We start from the raw sequence: 16,508 nt of genomic DNA on the forward strand, positions 1-16,508 counted from the left end.
TTTAAAAGCTCCAAAATCAGTCATGCACCTGCCCATAGCCTACCCCCACAGGCCGCTTGCTAGTGCATTTTTGAATTGCAATAAAGCAATCCCTCACCCCCCCCCCAACAAAGCAACAGGACAATGACAAGAAAAATACATGAGTGTCCCCCATTTTTTACATCCAAGGCATCCATGTTTTTTCTGCTCTCTTGGATGCTGAAGGGGAGGGCAGGGAGAGTTCCTGGCTGAAGAACACCAATACCAACTTTACCTATATAAGTCACAGAGACTGAAACTAACCTCCGCCGATCACAGACCATAGCAAAACTTTTTTCAGGGCTTTGACGTATGCTAGAGCAGCTTCAGAACTGGGCCATGCAAGCTTGGGCAGGAGAGGCTAATCTGTTTAACTATACAAGAAGCTTGCAAAGGTCAGGGAGGGTCTACGTAGGTGCTCAGATAGATGAACTAAGAAAGAACATTGGTTGTAACCAGTTCAGCTCCAGGTCTTGACCAATAGGTTCAGACTGCACAGCACTTAGCCGAAAAAGTGTGGAGAACTTGGTTCTTCTATATTTGCCAAACATAGAGGTGTAAATTGCCTTCCCACTGAATCCCATGGAATGTTTTATTATATATGACAAGGCGAATGATTATTATTATTTGCAAGACTGACCTTCAAACCTTTGATAAATGTCTTTTCTATACTTTAGCAAATGCTTTGAAGTTCTCTGGGAAGTGCAAGATTATTTTTTCTGAGTATAAATTAAGCATAGAGACAATATATTTCCTTTTCAAAAAATAAAAGAGACCATTCCCTAGTTTCTAATTATGAGCTGTGTACTAGCAAGTTTGTGAAGGATTTCTCTACACTGATAAATCTATTGTTGCAAAGCTGTATATTTTAAATGTTAACCATTGTTATAGATATCAGATTTCTGTAAGTAAAGCTTGTACCACTTTGATGATCTATGTTCATACTTTGTTACTAATCATTTGAAATGTGGATTTCCTGTGGAATTATATTTCATAAACCTCCTCCAGAGTGTTCTAATTTTATTGTAATTAGAAACTGCATCAGGCCAAATGGTGGGTGCATATCTTCTCAACACGTGTTTAGTTTTGTAGCCGTTGTGTGGCAGGAATAGAAATCAAAATGGGTTGCCTGATGGAGCCAACAATGGATTATGCATTCATCACATAAACAACCTATCTTTTTCGAGTAGTTGTGGCTATGAAGGCCATCATTTGTTGGATCCCTTCACACAACATGGTACTGCGTTTACCCTGCTTTTGCTTCTGATCATCAAGTTTTGAAGGTTTTTGTATTGTTTCAAAGCCTGCTTAACTACAGGGACAAAAGACAATATATATGGGCACATCATGGAAAGCTAAACCTCTCCCAATTACGTGTTTAAGTACCCTAAGTGTGCAGAGTATTACGTCTTGCAAGGCACTATCTCTCTGCTGGATTTCTAGAAATGTTTCGGATATAACAGCTCTGAATGAGTTCCTGCAACTGCAATATTGCCCATGGGAGAAATGGGGTGATCTGATATCATTGCAAAGGAGATAATGCATTTTTTATTTTTATTAATGCTTGGTCTTTCAGCTGCTTTTAGTGATGAGATAGTTGCAGTTGCAAAAGTTTCAAAACTTCCACAAATAAAGGTTGGGTGTACACATGCAAAAGAATGAGCACGGAATGAAGGGGTAGGGGGAATAATGGAGTGAACCACTTCTCACCGTAGGGGTGTGGGGGTTGCTTTTGGTCATCCCAACTGGCAATGCCGTTCTTTCCAAAGGCAAAAGTTGAATACAAAGTGAAACAAGCGTGAAGCATACACAAATGCCAGCATACACGAGGGCTGGCATTTTCTGTAAGCTTTGGTTATCACAGTCTGAACATGTAGCGTGTGGCCATTATCTGACCACCATATGGATACATATTAGTGTGTCTCCATGAAAATGAACCCATGCTCCTGTTTAGTTAAACTCCTGGCCATATCAATGCTTTGGCTGTTTATCTAGGTCGATGGTCCTGATATCAATTTGTCTGCATGTTGCAGGAGATTTCTGCAAAAAATAAGTTCTAGGGCACAGTCTCCATTCACCTGGCTAGTACTGTAGGACCTCTCCATCACTAAATGAACTGAGAGTGTGCTGTAGAACAAGCACAATACCTCTGAATCAGCATGCTGCAGAAGAAAATTGGTAAATATGGGGGAATCCACTTTTCAAGGAAGAGGCTCTTATTGATCTTTTAATTGAGAATCCCATAATAAGCTTCCGGAGAACCCCAGAAGCCGCAAGAACACATAAAAACAACCATAATTGGTAGCGTTGTGCTCCGAATGATGAATGTTATCTGGTTTACACAATATTGACCTTGAGAGCCCATTATTTTCATTGAAGATGGAATGAACGTTTTCTTGCTTTCCAGATAATTCCAGCATCATAGTCCCAGTAAATATCTGAGTCGTTCCTATTCTGGCTATGTATTATTGCATAATCTATTTGGACAGGACACAAATGTAGGGGGCTGCTATGGTTATCCTTTGAAGGCACAACATTTGCCAACTGTTGCCACAGCTCAGCCCAAATGAGAGTTGATGAGAAACTATTGGCAAATGGTGACTTTAATGGCAACAACCTCTGTGTCTTTTATCTGGTCATCAGATGTAAGTGATGCGGCACTACCAAACACCCCCCTTTTTAAATGAAATCTTAAATCTCTAATATTAGAACTGATACATTGGGTAATGCAGGGATGCTGCTACATAAGGTATTGAAAACACAAAGAAAAGGCATTGACACAGTGTCAAAATGAAGATGTACCATGGTGAAAATACCATCTTCCCGAAATATTTCTCCATTTGCCTATAATGGTTACAATGACTTTTCTGTGTTTGCTCATGACGTAATAATGAATAATTTTCCATTCCGCCCTGCATTTTGCACAGGCAGAATCATTTCCATTTCACTGCAATTCATGTTCTGCCAAAAACGACGTTAATTCACCTTGCTGTCTACTGGGGGGAATGGTGTTTACACGATTAATTATATAACTTGTGTGATTTACATAACTAATTGTGTAACTTATGTAATCCCGTTGTCTTTACATGTTCCACTCATTTCAGTGCAAAGAAAACACAACACATATGTGGCGGCGGGAGGGGGTAATCAATCTGTGGTTTCAAACCACAACAGCAACGGTGACCACCAGTCGCATTTGCTATCCTGAACATAGGATGAATCAGTGAACATTGCCAGCTTCCACTCCCTTTTTCATTGTCGTCAGAATTCGCAGACATCGCTGCTTAGAACTCATTATTTGGGTTCATGGCGTTCCAAATTCAACACAAAACAAAATGCCCTCTTGAAAAAAGAACATGGGGGAGCCTTTAAGAGCAGACAGTACTGGTCCATATGGACCACTCCCCAAACTTGATAAAAGGCAACTGCATATATGTTCAGATTGCATTCAAAAATGGTACCTTTGAAATGCCATGTAAATCTCCGCATGGTGCTTGGACTTTTGACTTAATGCACTATTTGGAACTCCCCCCCTAGCTACATGTGGGGAAGGAGAAATGATCTCACAACCACATTTGAGAACTCGGGGGGGGAGAGCTTTAGGAGGAAAGAGAGGGAAACAGCTTTAAGAGAGCAATGAGACACGTGGGAAAAGAAGCACTATGATGGTTGACCTCGTTTGTTTTGAAGATTGATTGCAGCAAATTAAACTATAAGTCAAAGAACAGAATTCTGAATCTCCAAGGAACAGAATTTGAATCTACAGATCTGAGTCTTTGGATGCAATCTTTCCTTATGTTTCACTTAAATGGAGGACTGCGTGATTGAAATTTACACACTAATCAGCTAAGGTGTGGTTGATTAATTGGTATGGGTTGATTTTAATCAACAGGGCTGTGGATGAATAGCATGCTTGTTTACTTATTTTTTAGTTCTCTTTAAGTTCTGCTTGTATTGATTCTATAGGGAATGAAAATTAAAAAATATTAAAACATTCCTAATGGTGGGTTGGATCCAGAGACGTACTCAGCAGGTATTTGCTGGCTCAGGAGGAAAGAGAGAAATAGGCTATCTCCACTGATTATGCCTTCAGCCCTCTTTGCTCCCTGAAAAACTGTAGAGGGTTGGCCAATCCTCCAGAGCAGCATTAAACATAGTGCAGGGGGGCGGGGCTCCCCTATCTCTGCCATGGAGCCTCTGCTGGATCTTGGAGCCTTCCATGAACAGAAGGAGAAAGGCCTGTCTGGATCCAACCCAGTGAGTGCTATTTTGCTTATTGAATTACAAGGGGTAGCTGATGCTTCCTTCAGCGTATTGAAAAGGCACCTATACCCAGGGGTGTTTTTTGAGTAAAATTATTCCAATACAAGTCAATAAGTTATCCATATAAACAAAGGTGTTAAAATATGGTTGTAAATAAATTGATTTTTAAAGCAACTGGTCCATTAATTTTGTCATTCTTTTTATGTGCCCAAGGATTAAAAAAAAATTCTAAATTGGGTTTTGGATTTCAACTGGACAAGTGTATGTCATATGTTGCAAATCTGATAGATAGATAGATAGCTAGATAGATAGATAGATAGATAGATAGATAGATAGATGATAGATAGATTTCCTATGGATTTCTTTTTCAATTTTGTGATCAGTTCAATAATATCTGATGTGACCTTTCAATATGACACAGCTGGTGGTAAATAACATGTGCCTTTGGACAGGCTATGCTATATGTTTATCTTTTACAGTTCTCCTTCTTTCATTGTAGGAAGCCCCATATGTTATGTGGAAAAAAAACAGAGAACTGTTTGAAGGGAATGACAAGTATGAAGGATACTGTGTAGACCTGGCATCAGAAATTGCAAAGCATATTGGCATCAAGTACAAAATTGCTATTGTTCCTGATGGAAAATACGGAGCAAGGGATCCAAACACAAAAATCTGGAATGGGATGGTGGGAGAACTGGTGTACGGGGTAAGCATATCTATTTTGGATGCCAACTTTTGCATCAACTTCTCATGAGTGTAGTTGTCATGCAGGGTTATATATGTCCCAGCGATTGTCTGGCTCTTTTCTTGGCAAATGTTGACATATGAATGTTGACAATCCCTGATGAATAATCTAAATATTACCTCCGAGCTGTAATAGACATGCAGGTGGCATGCCACAACCTCTTTTATAAACTGCGCATGTATGTTCAGGAAATGCTTCGCTTGGAAAGAAAATTGCATTTCTATTCTGGAAGGGACATTAAAACAATTTCCCTGTTGATGGATCATTTCTCAGAACATTTGAACTAGTGAGTGTGAACGTTCCCTTTTAATCACTTAGAAAATATGGAAATGCATCTTGACACTACAAGTGAACTACTGAGGTATGAAAGTATACACTGAAAAGGAGAATGATAAGGCTGCCCCCACCTTCTCATTGCTGGGCAGGGCTGCAGCTCAACTGGTGGAGATAATGGTTCGAATACAAAAGCTCCCCAGTTCAATCCTGGCAACTCTAGAACTGGAAAAGACTCCGATCTGAAGCTTATCAGTGAAGACAGCAATGATCTGGGTGGAGCAATGGTTGGACCAGTGCTTTCCCCCCCCCCCCAAAAAAAAAAGAAATGTTTAGGGATGGTCTCATTTTGACTCAAGAAAATCACCATTTTATAGTTCAAATAGAGGAAAAATAAATACAGTAAATGGACAAAAGTACAAAGATTCACAAAATGTTTAGGGGTATGCGTACCCCCCAGAAAAACAGCACTGGGTTGGACTATGTATAAGGCAGCTTCGGATGCTCCTATTGTGCAGACAGCCAAGACTCTTTCATCTGATAAGCTCTCTCAGCAGCAAAGGTTTTGTTCCAACAATCTCTGTGCTGTGTGGACAGGAGCCCTGCTCTGCTCTTTAGGAAGAGTGGAGAGGAGAGAGGAATTTTCATTTATCAGCATAACTTTGCGAGCAGGACTGGAGATGCTTTGAAGACTGGGTGGTTCACTGACTGGGTGACTGAGGATGGGTGGGAGGTGATCATATAACCATAGAATTGTAGAGTTGGAAGGGACCACAAAGATCATCTAGTTCAATTCCCTGCGATGCAGGAGTCCCCAGCGTGGGACTCAAACCCACAACCCTGAAGGGTCTCATGCTCTACCGATTGACCTATCATCTGCTGTCCTTACACTTTTGAATATACCTGTGCATGAGAAAGCAGGATCATGTTTGGAACAGTCCTCCGCCTATGATGATCCTTCACTTTAGCCAAACCCATTTTTGGTTCACTCCCAAACACAGATTGGAGGCAAGCTGTGAAATCCTTGTAACAATACCCAAAGCTTGTTTTTTTTATTTATTTGAATTCAAATATATTTTCGTTTTATATTGGTATGCAGCATAATCCAATGCTTATTTACTCCAAAGAAAAATCCATCTTATTCCTGGGTAATTGTGGATAGGATTGCAGACTATGTCTGAAGTTTTAAACACACTTGCAATGCATGAATCTTTTGCTCAATGTGGGCTCAGACCCACAACCCTGAGATTAAGGGGTCTCATGCTCTACCAACTGAGATATCTAAAGAAGACTGTCCTGCAGAGCTAGGGGATCCTTGCTGTTTTTCTGATGAATCTAGATGACTAAAATATTATCTGCACAACACTATAATCTTTAGTGATGAGCTTATTCATCAAAGCACTTTCTAGTGATGAATGCAATTAGCTACCTTTTGCAGGTGTTGTCAAAATCTCCAGCAGTCAACTCCGGTTAAATATTCATTCTTCTGCCATGGAATGTTATCCACTCACTGCATGATGAATAAGGAGGTCATTGCCCATTTCTGTCAAAAAGTCTAACAAAGAATGAGGCTCTGAAGTTCATTTAATTTATGCTGCATTTTGTTAAGCTTCCTTGAAAATGAATATTTGAGAAGGAAAAAAGAGAATGTGAATTAAGCCATTGAAACAGGCGGCAGCATTCAAGAGGTTCCACACTTTACACCATGGCTTTTTATTGGATATCCATATTTTCTTTATTGCTTAGTCAAAATGGGAAATGCTGATAATGAGCCTTGCTCATTCTGATAAATGGAGCCATGCACTCTTAAAAGACCAGAGCTTTCCAAACTATTCATGTTGGTGTAACACTTTTTAGACATATCGTTTCACGACACAATTTTACTAGGAAACCGGAGGTTAAACTAACCCCTTATAAGAGCATTCGCATGACACACCTACACACTGCAGCCGACACACTAATGTGTCGCAACGCACAGTTTGGAAAGCTCTGTTCTAGACACTGTTAAAGCTCTTCAGAGCTGATGGCACTGGCTGCAGTCCAAAGCCCCATGGAACTTCAGGCTGCACACACAAATGGCTCCACAAGCAAGGTAATATTTGAGTGTGCTTTGAAAGCACAGTGCAGAGAAGTGCTGTACAGGCTAGATCACTGCCTGGCCTCCCATAGGTTAGTTCAAAATAAGCACGATGCTTTAAGTTAGTTCAAGATGAGGTGAGTATTTGAAAAATCGGGTGAAAAGCAAAAAACAAAACCTGGTTCAATTGGCATGACCTATTTCTATTTCCAGGCAGGTTCAGACCATTCCAGTTCATCACCTGGATCAGGTGTTTCCCACCACCGCCAAGACAGAAAGAGAGGAAGTGCTCTACTTTTTTCAAGGGATCTGTGTAAAAGTTGGATCTAGCAGAATTAATCTGAGCCTTGAGAAGAACACAGAGCTGAAAGAGGAAGTGAGAAAGACTGTCATTCATTCAGCTTCCTCCTTCAGCTCCAGGTGCTTTTCAAGGTTCATGATCAAAGAGGCATTGATGCTACTGATAATAAATTATAGAATGATATTTATGCAATAAGAATACACACATGTACATGTGCGTGCGCGCCCACAGTCCCCTATTCACTTTCTTTGGTATCCATTTTGGCCTTTAGTTTTAAGAGGGCAAAAGTCTAATGCATCCATTTCTTGCAAAACAATTTGTGCCATTTCGTGTTTCTCTAATCTGTAGTTGTTTGGGTTCTCCTTCTCTTTGCAGAAAGCAGAGATTGCTGTCGCGCCTCTGACCATCACTTTGGTACGAGAGGAGGTTATCGATTTTTCTAAGCCCTTTATGAGTCTGGGCATATCCATTATGATCAAAAAGCCTCAGAAATCTAAACCTGGAGTGTTTTCCTTTCTGGACCCCTTAGCCTACGAGATCTGGATGTGCATAGTCTTTGCCTACATTGGGGTCAGTGTTGTCCTGTTCCTGGTGAGCAGGTTTAGTCCATATGAGTGGCACACAGAGGAGCCAGAGGACGGCAAAGAAGGGCCCAGTGACCAGCCTCCCAATGAATTTGGCATCTTCAACAGCCTGTGGTTCTCCCTGGGTGCCTTCATGCAGCAAGGATGTGATATTTCTCCCAGGTTGGTATGAAATAATATCTCTGTTTTTAAAAATGTATATTTTATTATCAGGGGTGAGAATACACAATACAGTACACAAGAGACAGCCACTTGCTTGCTGCTGTTTTAAAATTGATTCTTCTGTTCATTAACGTGTTCTGAGTAATTGTCTCCCTTTCAAATCAGACAGCCATATTGAATCATTTTAAACCTTTCGTACATTTCAGGTTCTTGTAGTTTTTAAAGTTTCACGGATATCCGTTTTATTTTTGCAAAGCAGGGATTGTGTTAATGGCAATAGATAGGTATAGCCAACTGGCAACTCCTGGATTGGTACTGGGGGTAAGAATTGTTATGGATATTCTATCTTTAATGCTGCATCTCTATTTTAGATTTGGAATGTACCGTACTTATGTATGCTGTTTGTAAATGTGCACATTTGTACGTAATGTTATGCATAGGTGCGCCACAGCTGAGAAACCCTTACAACTAGGTAACACCAAACTTATTATGGCATATGATCACTCAGGAGCTTGTAGTTTGTGTGTTCTGGCAACTAGACCCATATGGAAAGCAGAATGGGTCCCCCCAAAACACAGGCGTTGGCCAGCTCTGGTTTGGGATGAAGCCAGCAGCCTCTGTATTATACGAAGACAATATGAAAATGCTTTTCCGTTGTTCCCAGTGCATTACAGTTGCTCTGTTTTTCCATTTCTTAAGCCAAAATGCTACTGCTGTGGGAAATCTTTATTTCACTGCTACAGTAGGATCCCTCGCCCACCAAGTAAGGTGGGAGCAAGAGATGTCCAGGGCATAGTACAAAGAACTCTAACACATCTTCTCAAACAAAGAACTTTAAGCTAACCGGTTACATTTTTGTCATACCACACAGACATTGATCATGCACACTTATCAACAGCTACATTCCTAGACTATCTACCTTCGAAGTAGCCTCTATTCCATTGCCTCAACAACGGTCCCTCCCGCTTATCTCCAACCTCCCTCCCCATCCATCTCACAACTGTTGGATTGCATAAACATTAGGCATTCCACGTGTCCACCCTTGGCCTTGCTCAAATGCAGGCAATCTTCAGACAGCTGCATTGTCTTAAATTATTTCTTCAGACTACCAAAGGTAATATGGAAAATGCAGCAGGTGGAACGTAAATTAGAGAATCAGAATTTAGGGTGCAACCATGCTGTACAGAAATCAATATCAAAACCTCCATACAGGAGTACACACTTAGGATACAAAGCATAGGGTGTTTCATGAGGCCTGGACTGCATTTGAGTAAGTTTCTGTTTTTGTGTTGAAATGTGCATTATTATTTTTCAATAGTGGAGTATTATTTGTCAAACGTGCATACAACTTATGTGAAAAACAAAGCCATTTTGCTATTTTTCTCGGGGTCCCAGATCCAAGACACTACCTGAAAGGAGTCCCAATCTGTTTCTTATTTCAATAGGACTTAAGCATCACTGACTTTCTCTGAATAAGGACTGTTCTCATTCATTTCTAGGCAAACCTGGCAACAGATAGCAGTGTGTCTGTTTGGGTGTCCATAAAGTCTAGACTTTATAAAGTTAATGGAGTTGAAGGGTTTATATCTAGTACTGCGGTGTAAACAGTTTTCAAAGATGGTCAATTTTGCCACGAAAATCCAAAGAGTTCTTCCTGATGGCTATCCAATTGGATACATATAGACCATGTTGTCTATAACTTGCTTAGATGTGGCAGGCATCTTTGTGTTGAATTCTTTCATACAATGTCCTAACAAATACAGAGCACTCTGGATTCTTTTAAAGCATACCTTGCTAAGTATGTAAGAATATGTTCCTGGAATACAGAAGGTAATGTAGCCTAGCTGTTTTAAAAACTTCCAACCTTCACTCAATCCTTTCTACATACCTATCTGCCAAAGAACCCTGGCACAGTACTTAGGATTCCATCTCAGAACATGTACAGCCGGGTATTTTGAGGCTCACTAACTGAAAATGTGTCCTGCAAGCCATTCAACACCCCCCTTACTGAGAGGAAGATCAGTCGTGGTGGGCAAACTGTCTTTCAAAGAAGCTTTCCTTCAGCAAATGATACTTTCACTCATAAACTTGCATGGAGCCTTGTTATTCCCCTGAATGCAGTTCGAAAACCACTGAATTCCAGCCGCTGTAGCAGCTGCTTTCTCATTTAAGAAATATAATCAAAACTCAGAGGTATATTGCATTTCTATTTATATGCCACACTGTATCCTGGATTGAGTACTGGATATCAGGAGAAGCTTGGTTAAACAGAACTTTGGTCCTGTTATGTTTCAGTCCCAGTTACTGCTGCTTGGCGAATAAATTTCCTGTAATAATGGTGTCCCTCACTGTCTCTCTTTCTGTCTCTTTCTCTTTCTCCTTGGCCAAGAGATAGGAAAATATGCATTATCTTATTCATGTTTAGATCTCTCTCAGGTCGCATAGTTGGAGGTGTGTGGTGGTTCTTCACACTCATCATTATTTCATCATATACCGCTAACCTTGCGGCTTTCTTGACTGTTGAGCGAATGGTCTCGCCCATAGAAAGCGCAGAAGACCTTGCCAAACAAACCGAAATTGCATATGGGACACTGGACTCTGGGTCGACGAAAGAATTCTTCAGAGTAAGTTGGCATGCCTACTAGGTTCTCGTTTCCCTTGCTCTACCTGAGAAGCGTTCGGAACGCAGTCAGAATAATGATGCATTATGGAAAATCAGATTTGTGGTCTTGTAGCTCCTACAATATTGGCATTATGGGTTGTTTTTTTAAAACTCCAATGCCACTTGTTGGCGTTTGCAATCATTTTAATTTGTGGCAAATATATTGATCTTGACATGTCAAGCTAGGAACTGCCCTTAGGGACTGTAGAGGCAGAGGTAATTAAGATAGCATTGCTCTGCTAGCTGATTGCAAACCACAGCATGGAGACGAAAGGGAGTTCTGAGTATATATGATGATTCTAAGGGGTCTTTCAGGTTCACTCTTGCTTACGGGTTTTCTGAAGGCGCCCTTTGATGAAAAGATGCATAATAATGTAATTCCAGGCACTGGAATGAAGCAAAAGGGTTGCTTTATAAGTCTGTAACTGTAAGAGACATTGTTCCAGTCTTTTGCCTAACCACATTCATCTTGTAAAGCTTTCTATTCACGTTACTTTAATTTTGTTTTTCTGATACAGAAATGTAAAACGTACCCTTTTCTAGAAGCTTGGAAACAGAAATTGCTGGGCATAATTAAGGACTCTTATGTCCCACTGATGCCACTATATGCTTGGCCATGGAGACTTGAAAGTGTTTAACTTGGACAGGATTGTGTTCATTGCCATTAAATATAGACTCTTAAACACTGGAAACAGACTAGCCATTGATAGGATAGTTAGGCAAGTGGTGAAATTTCTTAGACTCCACCCACACCATACATTAAAACACTATTGTACCACTTTAAAGGTCCTAGAGAATCCAGGGAACTGTAGTTTGTTTGGGGTGCTGACCTCACAGAACTACAATTCCCAGAATGAACTATAGTCCCCATGATTCTCCATGACTGTTAAAATGGTATAATAGTACTTTATATTGTGTCCTCCATCACTTTTACCCTTGGCCTTCTGTCCTAAATATGAATAGAACATAGTTCAATGAAACTGTTTAAGAACCACTTAACAATGCATGTTTCAGCTGTTTGACACAACCCTTAAGGGAGCTTCTAGAAGGATGTCCTCTCTGAGCCCTGTTATACTTCCAGAGGAATGCAAAAAGGCCTTGGGACAACATGCTCCACAGGGATGTTTTCCTGTGCCACCACCCCGGATGCCAGGACTTGAGCCTGCAGTGGGGTTTGAATGTGAAACTCAAAGGATGCCTGTTGGTGATTCATTGTGTGTGCCATAACCCAGCTCTAGCCAAGAAGGGGAGCTGTAGGCAGATCAGCCATTCTCCAAAAGCTAAGCCTCTTAAAACAAGGATATGTCTGAACAGGTGCTCCTCAGACCTACATAAAGCTTCCAGGTGAACCACACAATGTTTTCTCATTGGTGTGATTTCTTCTCTTACTCAGCATATGCACGCATTCTACACTGTTGTGTGCCTTGTGAATTTAGTTATTTCTACTACACTAGTGACTTTTTGCTTTAGTGCAGATTCTGAGTCTATTTTTGCCTTCCGTTCACTAGGGAGATAACTGGGCAATAGACAGTTAATAGGTAATGGCCATAGACAGGCCTTTGGCAAATCTATTCAAGGCGGGTCTATCAAGCAAGTATTTTGGGCTTGCATCTGACCATAGGAAATGGATATTTAGCTATTAACTGGCTACGTTGGTGCTATTCAGCTGTTTCCTGGCCTTTTCCCTTTATTAGCAGGTCTAGCAGGGCTGATGAATAGCAGAATTGGCCTTTAGATAGCATGAGTAAGAGTTACTTTGCGTGGATTTGATGCTCCCATGTAGTGCCAAATGGCCACCTCTATGAATGATCCAGAGGTGGCTATTTGCACAGGATGGGACCATTCCACGGGGAAAATGCACAGGCTGTACACACAGCAACAGTCTGTGCAACTTTTATTTCCACAGCCCTGTGTGTAGCCAAATTTTGTTGCTTGCATCAAACCAACCTGTACAAAAGGCTACATTTAGCAATCATTACATTTCCTGCCAGTCATTCTGACACCTCCAATAATTTCTTCTGTTTGCTGTGATTCTGCCTGGAAATGATTTTAACATGGCTGGGCATAAAACTTACGAGCATGTGCGACGGTAAGCAATGTCAGGACTGCAGTATCTTCCTACGAATGACTCTAATGCTATCGAAAGGTATCTCCCCCTCCCCCCACAGAGCGATCAAAAAACACCTGACTCCTGATACATTATGCATTGTGACCTGTTTCTGTGGCGGCCTCGTCCCTTTGCTGCATCTAATCTCCTTTTAATTTCCTTCAGAGATCTAAAATAGCAGTGTATGAAAAGATGTGGGCGTACATGAGCACAACAGACCCGTCCGTGTTCGCAAGGACTACAGCTGAGGGAGTTGCCCGTGTCCGCAAGTCCAAGGGCAAGTTTGCCTTCCTCCTGGAGTCCACCATGAATGAATACATTGAGCAGCGCAAGCCATGTGACACCATGAAAGTGGGAGGAAATCTGGATTCGAAAGGCTATGGCGTAGCCACACCAAAGGGTTCTTCATTAAGGTGGGTGGAATAGTATAACAATATAACATGTGTTGTTATAGTATTCCACCTTCCCTGATGCCCCTGATCTAGTTCTTTTTGTGTTGTTCTGTGGACATGGTATGTTCTTTTTTTTTCTTCCTTTTCCCATTTCACATTTTCGATCGACAAGGAGGTAACGGTTGTACGAATAACATAGTCCACCGAATAGTCACAATTGGTGTATATCTATCAAGGCCATATAAAAAACAAACTGGTCAGACACTGCTTCCAAGTTTTCCTCAAGACAAAATGTAGCTCCAAGTGCTATTCAGGCTCAACAGGTTTTTTTTATTTTACTGAATTACGTGATGTCACTGAGTAGATTAGCCTGTCATATTTTGGGTGACCAAACATTAGGTGAGAATCTCCCTGTGCCGCCATGATCTCAAAAGGACAGTATTACTGAGTCAAAAACAGCCTCCGTGAGTCCTTTGTTAAAGTGTCTTTTTGTACATAAAATATTTTAAAACCTTGCTGCCTTTATTCCCAGCTTTATTACTGACTTCAAAGCCACCATTTTTAAAATAAACTTTTTAAGAATTGGGATGCAAAATTATACCGCATGAACTTGAAGCATCATACAGTACAATTCTATGTGTTTCAACTCAGAAGTAAGTCCCAATGGGTTTGATCAGGCTTACTCCCAAGTAAGTGGACACTAGATTGCAACTTTAGACGGGAATGCCATGCGCACCTACCTGGGAATAAGCCCCACTGAAAAATAGGAGACTTCATTCTGAGTAAACATGCATGGGATTCTCCTGCATGTCTTTGCTTTTACATACAAAGATGCAAATATCTTCCCCACCCCTAACAAATCAGTTTGATTCCCAAGTTGTGTTGATGTGTGCTGACGAGGGAATAACTCATAAATCCTTTTGAATTCTGAAAACAGTGGCAGCTTGTGACCTGGTGTGCTACATAGGGCCATGATGTGCACCAGCGAAGTAAAGAGAGAGGTCTCTCCATCCACCTCCAAATTCACTCCCCCTTCTCAAAACAATGGACTAATGTAATAGTGATCTGGTGATGGCATCATGCTTCTGAAAGTAAGGAGGAAGGAAGTAATGACACTCTGGGAGGAGCAAGCAGAGATGGCTGAAGAGAAGTGTTGGATCACGAGGTGGGATGGGTGTTGGTTTGTGGGCAGTTTATTTCTGAATTCGGCTTGGCTTGAAAATAAGCCCAAGCTATTTCCCAGTTTTGGGGGAAATAGCTTGGCTCATTTTCCAAGGCAATCTTACAAGAGCTGTGGTGAGCTCATAGTTGCCTTCATTACTCATAGTTGCCTTCATTACACTTGAGCAGGGGAATGGGTTTCTATTTGATCCCCTTTCCGATTCCTGTTATTTCCCAACTCTGTAGCCTTGTGTTGTTCAACTGATAATTAGTCATTCGATTCCATTGTGGTCCATCAATGTCAGCAAATGGGGAAGGAAGTACTGCAGAAAATTCTTTCTGTTTCTGACTAGTCTTTTAGGACCACATTAGAGTTCAGTTTTTCCTTCCCGCTTCCAGTTTGCTGATACATGTGCTAGGAAAACCAGAAGACAGGCTTTTGTGGCAATAGAGTGAAAGCAACTGGCTGTGTCAGAATAGTAAAGTTTGTACACAGGCTGGCATCAAGTCATTGTGTGACCCTCAGTTATTTTGGAGGAAGCTCAGTGTGTAGGAGCCCATCTAAATGAGTTGCTGGGGGAATCTGTGAGCAGACCATCTCTAAATTATTTTATTTCAAAGAAATGGGGCAAATCAGATTGGGGATGGTGTTGAGGAGGGCTTTGAAGTCCCCCATTGCTTTGGGGGAACAACCATTTGTTTTTTGCTGCTACTCCGTGGCCTTCTCATTGAATTTCATGGATGGATTCCATCTGTAGCTATGATTATCAACAACACCATATCTGATAAAATGAGGAACAAGATCTTGCAGGAGTGTTTGGGAGGATGGTGAATCTGCTGGACTTTGAGCAGCTTAAAACAATGGCTTAAGATGATGGAACATGAGAGGGAAACATAAAATACAGGTAAATATTCAGCAGCTAGAAGTCAGAACTAATCTTGTTAGTAGAAGAGTGCCATTTGAATACACATGCTAGGAACCACTAATGGGTGGTTAGTGCTTAAGGGCAAGGCTTTTGTTTGGTTTGGTTTTGTTCTAAATGGTTGTCCTGTGCCAATCAAAGCAATAAAACTATGCTACCAATGAACAAGGGGTGTGTAGTTTAGCTTGCAGTTTGGATTTCGGGGTAGCATTCTCCATAGTTCTAAGAGGTGCCAACTGATTGCATGTTTTTAAACTGAGCCAGCCATTCCATTGGACATGGTGTGGTTCTTTGCCTTCTCCATTTGTCACAGCTTTGGGTCCAGCACAGAGCAACCATGTCTCTGTGTATTCAGCTTCCACCCTGCTTCAAGCTCGCACTACAGTGGTTTTTGTTGTCCTACCTGGTAGGTAGATGGGCAGGGGAGGCCTGCCCACTTGTTCTATGGCACAGAGCAACTCCTTTGGTTATGCTGATCGTGGTGCTTAACTAGTTAGCCAAAGTATTTACTTAAATAAAGGAACTGGACTGGCAAACTTGCTCTCAGACGTTCAACCCCAACAGATACAAAATCCCAAGAATTGAAAGAAACTCAGGGCATATTCCACACTTACTACTGCATAACAATATCATTATTCACAATTGGTTTACAATCTATTTTCCATCCACTCTCCATTGTGTATTCAGTGTAGTACAAATACCTTCTTGCACTTTGGGAACATCTTCTGCTTGTGTAATGGGACTTTCCTTCCCTCTTTTTGTCCCCATGCAACCCCTAAAATTGTTCTGGTTGTTCCCCAATCCTCCAGAGCAGATTTGGGGGTGGTGTGGAGTGTGCAC

The 16,508-nt window shown here is 41.2% G+C and overlaps 1 protein-coding gene across 5 annotated transcripts in view; it reads left to right on the plus strand.

The window, feature by feature from the left end:
- The window catches only part of GRIA4 (glutamate ionotropic receptor AMPA type subunit 4), a 217,865-nt gene that overhangs the window by 176,599 nt on the left and 24,758 nt on the right, over window positions 1-16,508 (plus strand). For all 5 annotated transcript variants that reach the window (XR_014510180.1, XM_083436276.1, XM_083436277.1 and 2 more), the window contains exons 10-13: window positions 4,781-4,987; window positions 8,053-8,423; window positions 10,849-11,047; window positions 13,358-13,605. Coding sequence is in view for 4 of the 5 variants with exons in the window: in XM_083436276.1 (XP_083292402.1) it covers window positions 4,781-4,987; window positions 8,053-8,423; window positions 10,849-11,047; window positions 13,358-13,605 (1,025 nt within the window). In the remaining variant the exon portion in view is untranslated. The remainder of the gene's footprint in view (window positions 1-4,780; window positions 4,988-8,052; window positions 8,424-10,848; window positions 11,048-13,357; window positions 13,606-16,508) is intronic.

This window comes from Podarcis tiliguerta, assembly GCF_965153285.1.
Source record: "Podarcis tiliguerta genome assembly, chromosome: 4".
NCBI classification, from domain to species: Eukaryota; Metazoa; Chordata; class Lepidosauria; order Squamata; family Lacertidae; genus Podarcis; species Podarcis tiliguerta.